Genomic DNA, 14355 nt, shown 5'->3' with positions numbered 1-14355 from the left:
ATGAGGACACAGAACAAGATATTCTGTAGTACCAAGTTCACTGGAAGAAGATCCCATCCCAAAAGCAAGGTACAGGAAAGCTTACACAAGGCCTAGAATTTTATGAAGATTTTTATGAAGAGAATTAGGAGGCAGAGAAGTTTTAAAGGAGAGTTCTAGGAAAACTAAAAATGGGGTTGTTACCTACACTGTGGGGTGGTCTGGCCCTGGCCTCCCGGAAGGAATGGCTTTGATGTCACCTGAGTGAGATGCTGAGCAGTAGAGAAGGTCTCATAGAGAGGTGGCGAGGATTAAGATCCACAAAGCTGCACCTAGGTCTCCTAAGACTAGACTGAAAGAAATACTGAGGTTTCCTATGGCTTCCAATCAGAACTTTAAAAATGATGAGGGAAGAGTCTAGCTTACTAGACTGAGAGACTGCACATTAGAGCCATATACCAGCCTCCTGGGGGTGGGGCAGAAAACAGCACTGCCTCCACAGGCTCACCAACACCAGGGGCCTGCAAAGGGTGGGGGTGGTAGATGCCTGGCCAAGTGCCTGCAGGCTTGTGACATGCCGCATATAAATGGACCAAGGCAGCCTGTGGCTGGGGCATTAGGGCTTAATACCACCTGTGTTTCAGACCAGATAAGCAGGTACAAGAGGCCAGAGCCAGTGATGAGGTAGCCAGTAAACTGTGCCACAGCATCCAGTTGCCACCAATCTGTCTCCATCCAGGAAGCCCTCTCCCATCTCCCCACAGATCTGTCCCTATGAAATTAGAAAGTCCCAGAGGAGAGGGAGGGAAAACCACTGAGAAAGTAAAAAAGGCCTGAGCTGAGTTGATGGGTCCACCATGAAAACAATTTAAGGTTCTAGGAAAATACTTCTGCATGCATGGTATAAGCCAAACGAACACAAACTAATTAATCTCTACCAAACAATAACGAATCCTACAGTTGACATGAAGGCAATTCAAAAATGAGCAGAAAACAAGTTTACTTACGTTCCTTTGGAGCATTTCTGACACAAATCTGAAATAAAGCAACAAATGGGAAGTTAGAAAATTTAGGCATTTTTCAAATAAATTTTTAAAAGGGTAAAAATATGATCCTTACATGCCCTAATTTTCATGCAAACATTTCAATTGCTGCACATGCTTCACCACTACTAATTAAGGATTAACAAGTACTAATTACTCTGCTTTCTCATTTCCAGCCAGAGGGATGGAATGCACAGTCACGGGGAAATGCAATTTTATCATCTAACATCAGCTGGGCTAGTCACAAGTATTCCCACAACAATCAAGCCATTCTATTAGCCTAAGCTCTGGCGGAATATTGAAATGTTATGCTCCATGGATATTAGTCATGGAGTCCTGTGTACCTGAAGGTGTTTAGAAGCCATAGGGTTTTCTATTCCTAGTTTCCCTAAAGTGGAAGCTACTTGCTCACACAATAGCATTTATTTCCAAATCCTACCAAGTCCTACTGGCACAGATGTTGGAAACAGGTAGATAGAGAGAACAGGCCAGACATGGTTGTGAAATGGGAACTAACAGAGGTGGTGGCTTCCTGCCTTCTGGTATCCCTTTGTTGGAGAATAAAATGCAAATTAAGGTTTACTATTCCCACAAACACAGATCGATAGAAAAGTTGAGCATGTGTCCAAATGCTAAAAGGAAAGTTCACGCTTCCTTCTCTCTGTAGGCATACAGCAGCCCCTAAGCCAAACTTTTCAGAAGACATACATCAGTTGAAGGAGGCCTGGGGAATGGAGAAAAGTTGGACCTCTTACACTTGCATCAGGATACATTTGGTCTTTGGGAAAATTTAAATCTAAAGAATTTTATTCTATATCGCTTGGATGTTGAGTGTCATACAACACAACTCCTTGTCAAACCCTCGAGGCACCATGGAAAAGCCATTAAAGAAATGTAGAAAAACTACCTAAAGGATCAGTAGCATATCCCCATGTAAAACAAAAAGAACAAAATAAATGCTCATGACCTCAGGCAATTGTATGATCCACAACCAAAAGTAATTTAATGAGCAGGCTATACACACTTGACACAAGTCTAATCCACAGGAGAAGCCCAGATATATAATAAAGGTCAGAGTAGGTAAATGAGTTACTCTAAAAAATCCTTCATTTTATAAAGGGATTTGCTCTAGGACTCCTATACCAAGTTCTCAGAGGCTTTACAGTATAATTTGATATGCAACTATATACAAAAATAGTATGGACATGCATGCTTAGGATCAGATCAATTTCATAAAATTAGGCAAACCCACTTGGTGACATATGTGCACATTCAGTTAAAGAGGTTTCATCTTTCCATCTCTAGCTCCGTCCATAAGAAAAACCAAGAAAAAATACCTCTCTGTTTCCTTAACTGAATCCTCAGTGGTTTCCTTGTACTCTGGAACAGTGTCATTCAAATCCATGCAGACCTTGCCCACAAATGACCGCTGGCCAAATTTATCTGTGAGGTAAACACAAAAAGAAGCCAAAGTCATGTGTCTTTCCTAAACTGTACCTCTCCTGAGACTTTTAAAAACATTTGAAATTAAAATCATTATAAAAACTTAAGAGAGGATGTAAATGATCATCATATCATGTAAGAACAATAACAACAACAAAACCCTGATCAAGTCTGTAGGTAGTAGAGGTTTTTCCACTGGCACCTGACTCCCCTGATTACTCCCAGAAGAATATGATTCGTTTAAGGTCTAAACCCAGATATGCCCAGTGTCCTCTACTATATTATTATAATTACAATATAATATATAATAATATATAATATAATATATAATAATTATATATAATAACAATATATAAGGTGTCTGGCACATGGGGCTTAGAAAAGACACTGTCGCTATTCTTAACTTTAGCAGTGCCAATATTATTATCTGTAGGGAATTTTACTTAGTCCTACTAGCAGTTCTCAGCACTGAAGAACCTGATGTTTATCAGAGGTGCTAGAGGAATTCTATTTCAGACAGAAAGTTGATGCTACATGAAGCAATGTTGATTTTTTTTAACATTGTCTCCACTTCTGTCATAAGAGTCTTTTGGAGGTCTTTCTACTTCTCTCTTTCCCCTGTAATTCATTTTAATACCCAGTCATTAGATTACTCTTCCTTAAAATACCACCTTCAACATATACCTCATCTGGTTCAAAACCTCTTTTGAGTCTTTGATGTGTATTTGAGTCTCTCCACAGTCTTACCTCTCTGCCCAACCTCTCCCATCCCAGCATGCAATGAATCCTTCCCTTTAGTTCAGCTACTCTGTTCCCTGTTTCCTGTACCCACTATGGACATTCCTGTCCCCATATGCATACCCCCAGGTCATTTCTCCTGTCTGAAATGCATTTTCCTCTCTTCTCATTTTATCTTCCATTCAAAGCCCAATTTAAAGGTCCCTTCAATGAAGTCCTCTCATATGATCCAATTCTGGATTTGTTCTGTATCCTCCAAAATTGGCCATGTTTACTTTCAGTGTCACTCTTGAGGGCCTTGGCATCAACTACTTTGGCCAGCAAGCAGTAGAGTCCACACATCAGTCAATAGTATCAGTCAATAGTACTGAGCACCTGCTATATGCTAGGCACTATACTTGGCACAAATTTTAGAATCATCAATCTAAATCTAGTATCAGACCTACATACTCAGTGTGTGACTTGGGCATGTTATGTAACCTCTCTGAGTTTCAGTTTATCCATCTATAACACAAGGACATGAATAACTGCCCAGAAGGCTGTTTGCAGCTGGGCTGCCTTAATCCATGTAGAGTTCTTTGCACAATACCAGGCATCTGATAAGAGCACTACAGCTGTTACTAAAGTTATTAATCAATATGTTACTTATTAATAAGTTAATCTTATCTGGTTCCATGAGGGTAGAGATATTTTCTGTTTCACTGTGTTCCCAGCATCTAGCACAGAGCCCTAAGTCAAGCTAATAGCCAAGACCTATCTGTTTATTATAGTAAACTATTGCCATTGCTAGAATTAGCAAACCTGTTCCAAAAAAGCCCTAAATTAATACACAAAATCAGACCCATTCACATCATTCTGCAACCAAAAACTAAAAGTAAATAATCAAATTACTTAAACAACAGAAAGACTTCAAGGGCCAGTGATACACAAATACCTAATTACTGGCAAGAAGTGCAATGCTCAAATTCTAGCAATTAAAAGCCAAGACTGCTCACAAGTATGTCACTGCTGCTATGGTCTAGCTGTCTGCTTCACATGCTGGTAAATCATCCTTTCATCTCTTTACCTGTAATTTCCGCAAGAAGCAGCGATGAGTCAGTGTGAATTGTTCCAAAGTAACAAGCTGTGGTTGTTCCATTCTTTAGAGTTCTCCTCTAAAAATAAAGCACAAAAACCATGAATCGCCTGGGCCCAGAAAAGTCACATGGAACATACAGATTAAAATAGAATTTCAGTTTTAATTTTGAGATATTTCTTAAAGGCATTCCATCTCAATATGAAACATAGATAAGGTAAATGGCAAAAGTATTTATACTTCAAAAGTGTTAGCTGGAAAAGTTGATGATTTTGATTTCTTAGATTCAGTTCTATGTGGCAGAACTTATAAAATGTGATACTAATTCCTTATAGTTCAGGATTGTTCAAGGATATGCAAACTTGCATCTGGGAGTGAATAAATGAGATTTTTCTAGCTATTACAGGATAAAATTATCCAGCCAGACATCTAGGTCAACCTGGCAGATTGATCACATATATCCATCTCTCTTTCTCAGCAAATCTCCACTAAAATAACAGAAAAGTAATGTAAAATTTATTAACCCATAAGAAGAGAGGAGATGTGAGCAGGGGAAACATTTTAACATCTTGGCATTAAAAAAAAAAAAGAAAAAGATAAGAACCTGGAGGCAACTTGGAAAGAAGAGAAGCATGTGGTTGTTAACAGGGAACTGGATGAAAGACTGTAGACAGATGATTAAAACTTGGCAAGACTCTTTTCCTTGCTGATGAAGATATCCAAGTACCCCTAATCTGTTTCTTGCAGAAGAAATGTACTCTGTGTAGAAACTGGATAGTATTTAGAGTAAAAAAGCTAAATGAAAGGTGAGACATAGGCTGAAGAGGTTTAAGTAGATATCTGGCTGACCTCTGGGACCCTTGGTCATCTTCCCCAAAATGCCACATGTACTACTTCCACCAGTCCTGGTAGGACAGAAGGACTTCTCCTAAAGAAGATGAATGGCTCTCAAAGAAAGGTGTCCTCTCAATGGCATTTGGGTCCCACAAAGGGCTGTTCGTTACTTTCACTGTTCATCCTATAATGAAGTTTATCAGTCAACAAGTGATACCCCGCCCAGATCTTCCAATCAGCATCTTAGAGCATCACACTGAAATATGGATATGCATTTAAGGTTCGACATATAGTGGAGGAAAGCTCCTATAAAAAGGGGAGGGGAAGGAGAAAGAGTCTAGAAAGAAAACATTGGAAGGAACAGGCAATCTACAGGGTCAGAAAGAAACTTGATTTTTTTTTAAACACTATGATTATTAATCTCAAAAAAGTAAAAGAAGATATTGTATCCACAATACAAGACAGAATGCTGTGGAAATCAGAGAACAAGAGCCTCTCCGAAAGCAGAAATAATAAAAATGAAATATGGAAGTCAACAGAAGGGTTATATTAGAAGAGAATTTATCAGGGAAGGAAGATGAAAGTCAAAGGTGAAAAGATAAGAAAATTTTGCCCATCTAGGAGGTCTAACATTTAGAAAAGAGTTCTAAAAATTTTTTTAAAGAAAGGAAATGTAGTGGGTAAAATTGTCTGAGAAATAATATTAGTCTCTAAATTGAAAATCTTCATAGAACGTTCAGCTCAGTGAATGAAAAACAGAAGCCAAGTAAGGCATATAATTATGAGATATTAAGCCTTCAAGTAAAGAGAAGGTACTAAAAGCTTCCAAAGAAAGCCAGTCATAGACAAATGATAGGAATCACAATGGCACTGGCATTATCACCAGTGAGGCTGAAAGCAGAACAGCGCCTTCAAAATTCTGCTGGAGGGTTATTTTTAATGTAGAATTTTATACCCTGGTAAATTATCAGTCAAGTGTGAAGGCTGCATAGAGGTATGATTAGATACACAAAGACTTGAATGTTTTTCCCCTTTAAGAACTTAGGAAGCTCCTAGAAGATGTGTTTTAACAAAATGTGAGAGTGATGCAAAGAAAAAGAATTCTTGAATCCAGAAAATGGGGATTACACTCAGAGGAGACAAAAAAGGAATACCCAGATTTACAGGTGTGCTAGAGACAGTCCTGGGCAGAGTGAAAAAAGAGGAATGGAAGGCAGTGGAAAGATTTTGAGACAGAAAATGGCACTGATATTGCCTAACTTGTCTGAGCACTTGGAAAAGTACTGATAGACCTGAATGGGGTCTGTCTTTGGCAGAAGATTTTCTTCTTCCTTTTTTCTTAAATTTTAAGACAACTTTCATTTTATTTTATTTTTTTGGGCCTCACCCACAGAATATGGAGGTTCCCAGACTAGGGGTCAAATTGGAGCTGTGCCCGCTGGCTTACACCACAGCTCACAGCAATGCCAGATCCTTAACCCACTGAGCGAGGCCAGGGATCGAAACTGCATCCTCATAGATGCTAGTCAGATTTGTTTCTGCTGAGCCATGACGAAAACTCCTAAGATAATTTTTTAAAGCAGTTTTAAGTTCACAGAGTTCACAGCAAAATTGAGAGAAGCTACAGAGATACCCCATGTAGTCCCAGCCCCAACACAGAGAAAATGCTTTTTAAAGTGCAGAAGAGGAGTTCCTGTGATGGCTCAGTGGCAAACGAACCCAACTTGTATCCATGAGGCCGTCGGCTCAATCCCTGACCTCACTCAATGGGTTAGGGATCCAGCATTGCCATGAGCTGTGGTATAGGTCACAGACACGGCTTGGATCCAGCATTGCTGTGGCTGTGGCGTAGGCTGGCAGCTACTGCTCCAATTAGACCCCTAGCATGGGAACTTCCATATGCCACTGGTGTGGCCCCCCCCACCACAAAAAAATAAAATAAATAATTAAAGTGTAGAAGAAAAACTGCACTGGACTTCTTCCCTGGTTCCTGTATATTATAAGCACATTATGAGACTTTGAGAAAGTTGCTTTACATTCTCAACATCGGTTTACTCATTTGTAAAAACCAGGAGACTCTTTTGACAAGAACAGGGGTTGGGTTAAGAACATAAATGTCTGCAGGAGGAAAACAGTTTAGACTTAATATAATAAAGAAGAACATTCCCTATCCTTGCAGCTTTTACTCAGCTTCAGCCAATTATTAATAAAAATAAAAAATTAAAATTAAAAATAAGAGACCAGTGAGGTCAGTTAGTCCTGAAGTTCTAGAGAATTGGGAAAACAGGATTTTATGTTAATCTTTTCAAATTTTAAGTCACTTTAGACATGAAATAAAATATGTCTGGCTGCCAGTAAAGGATGTTTAGAGCCTGTCAGCTATAGAAAAGGATGAGCTAGCTTTCTCTTAGAATCACATACCCAAGAGAATAGTTAACACCATGACAGAGCCATCAAATTCAATCTCTAGCAACAAGAAACTTGCCAGGATCCTTGTGTGTGTTTAGTAAATATTGTTGAATGAACACCTGAGGAAGCAGAATTACTAAAGCAGTAAGAGGCATAAAATGAACTAAAATTAGCATTATTACATAGCATAGGCTAAGACATTGTATCCTTGAAAGAGGAGCAGGCTACTATAACAGTGAGAGTGAATTAAAGACTTGCAAAGTTGGGCCACTGGCATTCTTTAAGAATATAACACAAAAGTATATACAGAAGTTTGTCTATTTTTCTAAGAAGAGTTACCAAAGGAAAGAGCAGACTGGAGGGAAGAATATACTAAGAGCAAGAGAAAGAGAAACAGAATGGAGGTGGGGGAGGGAGGAGAAAAAATTGAATGAGAGGAGAAATGTATTTTCAGAATGGAAGTAAGACTATATTAAAGAAAATGGATTGGGGAAAAAAATCTTTAAGTGAAATTTTAGAACATGAAGAAAATCCTGAAGGCCAGCAAATTAGCTAGAAGGGAATGAAAATCAGTCTGACATTAGCACACTGGATGCTGTTGGGCAAATCAATTCAAATAGAATTTTCTCCACAGCAAAGTGTATCATTCAAGATGCAGAACAAAACAAAACCATTTTTAGTAATTCAAGGATTTGGAATGTTTATTACCCACTTTACTGGAAAAGATTATCAGCATCTATTTCCCAAGAAAATGAATCTAAAACAAAAACAGAATTGTAATAGTAAAAGAAAAAGTAAGGCTCATGGTTAAATTAAGGGCAGATATTGAAAAATAACAAACTGGAATTAAAATAAAATTTTAAATATTTAATTTAAAAGGTAAAACATTATGTCTAGTTGTGAAAAGTAAACTAGAATTAAAATCTCAGATGATATAACATAGGACATGGTGAAGCAAATTATATCCTGAAGAAAAGAAAATTATTTCCATTTCTTGCCTTAGTATATATGGGAGACCACAGAGGAAAATGATAGAAGATTTATTTAACACTTTTAACAATAGTAATAGGTAGATTAAAAAATGACCTATAAACAGAGAAAACACAATCTTTTTTAAAATGTGCAGAATAATAATAAAAATTAACCTTTGTTAGGTCATAATATAACTGTGAACTAATTCCCAAGAAAAATAGACACATGTAACATTTAATAAGCAGAATAAATACAACTTGAAACTAAAGCAGAAGTATAATCTGACATTTTCTAAATTCTCAACATTTTAAACTCCTTTTTAACACATGGGCTTAAAGATGAGATCAAAATAGAAAATTCTGGCAAATTAGTTACTGAGGGCAATGGAAGTAACTACCCAGACACCAAAAACAAGTCCTTCCTGTGAGTCAGGGGGGAAAGATTCTCATACAGAAAAGCTTCTGGATGAGAAACTGCAGTTTCAAAGTGGACTGGAACAAACTAGAAAGACTAGAAAGTTTAAGAATCTGCCCAAATTTAAGGGACAGGATGAGGAGAGCCCAGAGAGGAGGAGAAAAAAAGAGAGGGAAGGAGAGAAAGAAGAAAGAACCCTCAAAGCTACTCATCTTGGTTCTGAGTTTAGCCACCTGTGTATGACTTAGGTAGTTTAAAAAGTAAGGAAAGACTTTGGCTTAAAAATCTTACTAGACAAACTATCTAAAATGCATCTAACTTTCTTCTTCCACATTAGTGTCTTATAAGATTTGGAGAGGGCTCCTCCATTAATGATGATTTTATATTTTTCCCATTTATAAAGAAATCTAATAGGAATAACATCAGTCTTTCCCCGGCTTTCAATTCTTGATACCAAGCTTCTTGAGTTCAAAATAGATTGCAAACTTAAGATGACCATGAGCTTCAACGCCAGCATCAACAGGCCCCTTAACAGATTATGTAATTTCCATGAACTACAGTAGGGAGAAAGGGTGGCCTGACTCCTTATCTTTTCACCCTGTGTTTAATGACATGATACCTCTTTAGAATTAGTTTAGTTTATCTGCAAATTTTTGACAACCCCATAGAGTAAGCATATTCATTCTATTATCCAGGAGAATATTTGCAACCAGTTTGTTTTGGTGTATTTACCAAGAATCTCATGCTCCAGTTGCTTGACTCTAAGCTATATGATATACAGATTCCTGAACTTTCTAGTCTTTTTAGTTCATTCTAGTCCAAAGTCCAGTTTGAAACTTCAATCTTTCACCCAGTTTACAATGTGTAAAGGGAGATATTCCAGGACTGACTTACTGTGATTTTTCTCTTAACAATCTCAGGAGATATTTGCTAATACATACTTTAAATTATTTTCAGATTAAATTATCACTCCCAAAAATCTGTGGTGTAAAACTCTGGGGCCTTGATTGCCCAATTTCTTGAAGTGTAAATCTAGGAATTTTTTCTGAGAGAGAAAATAAAAAACAAAACAAAATTACCTTGGTTCTATCTATAGGTACTGCCTTTTGCATTGCCACAATCAGTCTTCAGCCTTAGAGACAGGTTCTAGTTTAAAAATCTCAACTTTCTTAAATAGATTTCAATTGTACTCTTAGCTCATCTAACTTTTAAAGTGTGGGGGCCTGCTCATCGGAAGCACAGGATGTATGCAATGAAAATACTTGCTGGGAATAACACTTATTTCACCTACTTTGTACTCACTGACATCAAATATTTTGGTTTCCCTCTCTGGGTCAGTTACAGCCAAATTTGTGACAATTTCTAACAAGTGCATAGACCCCCATGGTATACATTTACCTCTTGGTTTTATTTTATTTTTTCTCCTTCCCCTTTTTCCCCTTTGTCATGATTTTGTAACTCATTTTCTTCTCTTGTATACAATGTGATTTTAAGATATCTCTAACTCTTTTTAGAACAATGCAAGGTATAAATAAATTTTAAGAATAAAAAGATTTGGTGTGGTTAACACAGTTCATTAACACAATGCACTAGCAACTTTATACATAGCTTTAGTCCTTCTCAGTTTTCTTGGTGTCATGTGGAGGCATGCTAAATATGTAAAATCCACAATTACATCAAATTTATATCTAAGAAAGATGAGTATATAAATGATACCACTTGCTTTTACTCTTCAAGGTTTGAATGATGCAAGGTCTGAGAAACTGGCAGGTGGCTAGATCACTGCAGAAGGCTTATAATATTGTCACCATCACATAGCCATTACTTTAAGAGAAAAACCATCCATCGGTCCAATAAACATGCAAAAATGTTCAGATTAAGTGTGCTAAATGACAAGAGTTAGTGGTCAGATAAATTATTTGCAGCTTTAATTCTCAACTGCAGAAGTTATTTCTGGCTGCTGAGTGGACTGGGCATAGGGTTGGAGTAGGAAAAAAGGGAACTGATTTTCTTCTTTTCTTCTTCTCTTTGGCTGTGCCTGTGGCATGTGGAAGTTCCCAGGACAGGGACTGAACCTACACCACAGCAGCAATCCAAAGGGAACTGGTTTTCCCAAGAGAGTAGAAGGAAGGATATTTTCAGGGCCTTTAGTATGCAGTTGGCACCACTACAGCCACAGTTCTAAGACAGAACTAGCTCCTTAGTTCTGTCTAGTGGTGTTAATGCTCATCACAATCCCACACATCCTGCAAGAGGGGACCCTCCTATTTTCCCATCTTTCTGACTATAATTTGAAATTTTAATTTTGGATTTCCTTGGGTATTTTTTAAAGCAAACACATATGTCAGGAACTATTTTGAGAATTTAACAAACATTAACTTGCTTAACTATCATAACAATCCTGTGAAGTATGAAGTAGGTATTATCATTATCTGTATTTTTTTTTTACAGATGGGGAAAATGAGTCACAGAACTTTCCAAAGGTTACACAGCTATTCCATATGGTACCCAAAACAGAACTGTGGATCGGCCCAAGTAAAGGAACACACATATGCATTAAACCTAAATTTAGTAACATAAAACACAAGAAGTAAAAGAAAAGAAGTAAAACACAAGAACCCAGGGGATGTGTGGATTTAGATTCAAGCTGTCTCTTTGCTAGTGATTAGCTCTGTAGGTGAAGTGGTCTCAAACTCACTGGGCCATGAAAGAACTAAAAAAGTCTCCATAATCCATTATATATACCCTCACTACCTTAACCTACCATAACTTAAATATGACCCAAGAAATGGATGTTTTGGAGTTCCTGTCATGGCTCAGTGGTTAACGAACCCAATGAATATCCATGAGAACACAGGTTCAATCCTTGGCCTCGCTCAGGGGGTCAAGGAGCTGGCATTGCTGTGAGCTATGGCGTGGATTCTGTGTTGTTGTGGCTCTGGCATAGGCCAGCGGCTACAGCTCCAATTGGACCCTTAGCCTGGGAACCTCCACATGCTGTGGGTGTGGCCCTAAAAAGACAAAAAAAAAAGGAAAAGGAAAGAAAGAAAGAAATGATGTTTCTACAGATGACCAAACATAATACACCAATACTCACAAGCAGAATACTTACAACAACTCTGGTGTATATTTCTTCAGCATAGTCAATGCTCTGGAATTTGTGTTCCACAGGAAATGTGTACTTGGTCAGCCACTCCAAAAGTGGCAGGTCCACATTACTACCAGCAAAAGAGTACTGTGGGGCATGGATGTGTGTATCTACCAGCCCAGGCATGAAGAACTCACTGGAAATTAAGATGAAGAGAAAAGATTTTAATAACATCTACAGCCATTTTCTACTTCTTTAAATCACATTTCTTCTATACAATGATTTAATTGTCTACTCCACCAGGTTTAGAGCCAATGCAACCAGGTGACTGTAAATCAACCTATAATTTTAGAGGGCAGGAAATAAAAATGAGGCTCTGCTGGAGCGATACAGTCCTAAACTGGAATGGCTGGTGTGAAGTTAACCAAAGATGATGAAAGGAGTAAAAAGTAGAACATTGACCAGGAGCAAAGCAGTTGTTGCACAAGAAATACATGTGAAGCTATGACTTAATCATGACTTTGTTCTCGCAGTTGGAGGTTACAGAAAGGAGTAAAGATGAGAGTTGAGGTCAACACTTCCAGGACCACGATGAGGAATTAACACAAGTCATTGAGGATCAGAAACGGAGCAGTAACAATTTTAGTTCCCATGGTGATCTTCACCTCGACTGACAGGAAGAAATCTATTCCTTCCCATGTGATGTAGGGGTTGAGTTCTGAAATAGAAGCAGCAAGATCAAACTGAGGCTGGTGGGAGGGTCAAACTGAGAAGATGAGTGTCACTGGGTGAGTGATGTAAACACTTAAGGGAAGATATAGTTACAATGCTATGATAACCATTCTTCAGATGCTTCTGATCGCTCCTGCTGTTCCACCAATTAATTTTACTATTTCTATTAACTCTTACAACAGAAGTCCAGGAAACATGTTTTTAGAGTTTTCAGAAGCACTACCCACAGAATTGAGGCAGCCCAATGCTCAATACTTAAAGCTTTTCTAAAGAAATAATCCAGTTCACTTTAGTGTCCAAGCACATCCAAACAGATATTTGTTAAAAGATAGTATGCACCGCCACCACCACCATCATCCTAAGTAAATATAAGTTACTTTCTTCATATACCTAAGGAACTTGAACTCAAAGCTTGACATAACAAATAATCTCTATACTACCAACTCAAATGTATACCACCTAAACAGAAGACAAAACCATGGGTATCTATAAATGCTTTATATTTTATTTTTCGTTATTTTATTTACTTTTATGTTATTGTTGTTGTTATTATTATTATTAAAGTATAGTTGATTTACAATGTTTCTTCAAGTTATGTTGTATAGTAAAGTGACCTAATCACACACATTTCCCTGTGCTATACAATAGGGTTCCACTGCCCATCCATTCCAAATATAACAGTCTGCATCCAAAAACCCCTCAAATGCCCATCCATCCCACTCACTCCTCTTTTCCCCCGAGAACCCCAAGTCTGATCTTCTTGGCCATGATCTGTTTCTGTTTCTTTTTTTTTAGATAGGATCATCTGTTCCATATTTAAGCTTCCACAAAAAAGTGCTACCGTATGGTTGTCTTTTTCTTTCAGGCTTACTTCACTTAGTATGAGAGTCTCTAGTTCCATCCATGTTGCCACGAATGGCATTAGTTTGTCTTTTTATGGCTGAGTAATATTCCATTGTATATATACATACCACATTTTATTAATCCATTCATCTGTCAATGGACAAATAAACGCTTCATATTTTTAAAAATGAGAACTAGGAATGGTGGTGATGATGAGGCTGACAGCAGTAATATTTACTGAAGATGGACATGTACTGGGCAGTGTTGTGTTATATCATCTTATTTGTGGAAGGCAGTTTATTATAGAGATTAAGTATCACATTCTTGACTGAGGCAGCCTGATTTTGAGTTTTTTAGAAAAGGTCTTTAATATCAATTTAGTGAATTAACATGTGTTTGTTATTCTATAGACAGGAGGGAGGGAATCATGAGAATATTTGATCCATTGCTTTTTTATTTTCTTTGGCAGAACTGTGACATTTTGAACCCTAGATTTAGGAAGATAAATCTGGTGGTAGCAGACATGTCTGGGGATGCTTTTTCAACATCTCAAGCATGAGAGAATTTCTGAATAAAGATGATGGTGATGGGAACATAAGGGAAAAGAATAAATATGAGAGGAAGAACTTGATCTTTTATTAGCTCTAGGTAGCAAAGAAGAGGAAATAGTCAAAGAGATTAAGTTTTGGGGCATGTAAGGCTAAACATATGACGTAAAGTACAGAGAATTAAGCAGGAAAGTCCATTTTGAGGGAAGGGCAATGTCATACTAAGCCTGCAGTCAA

General features: G+C 37.7%; 1 protein-coding gene across 1 annotated transcript in view; it reads right to left on the bottom strand.

Annotated features, from left to right (window-relative positions):
- GDA (guanine deaminase) overlaps positions 1–14355 on the bottom strand; it is a 177991-nt gene that overhangs the window by 48307 nt on the left and 115329 nt on the right. Inside the window, exons 3-6 of the mRNA XM_047767774.1 lie at positions 12020–12191; positions 4270–4357; positions 2360–2465; positions 987–1014 (exon numbers count right to left, since the gene is read on the bottom strand). Of these exons, the coding sequence (XP_047623730.1) occupies positions 987–1014; positions 2360–2465; positions 4270–4357; positions 12020–12191 (394 nt within the window). The remainder of the gene's footprint in view (positions 1–986; positions 1015–2359; positions 2466–4269; positions 4358–12019; positions 12192–14355) is intronic.

Source organism: Phacochoerus africanus, chromosome 2, assembly GCF_016906955.1.
Source record: "Phacochoerus africanus isolate WHEZ1 chromosome 2, ROS_Pafr_v1, whole genome shotgun sequence".
Taxonomy (NCBI): domain Eukaryota; kingdom Metazoa; phylum Chordata; class Mammalia; order Artiodactyla; family Suidae; genus Phacochoerus; species Phacochoerus africanus.
The sequence above is the reverse complement of the archived record's forward strand: the minus strand, read 5'-3'. Positions and strand labels throughout refer to the sequence as shown.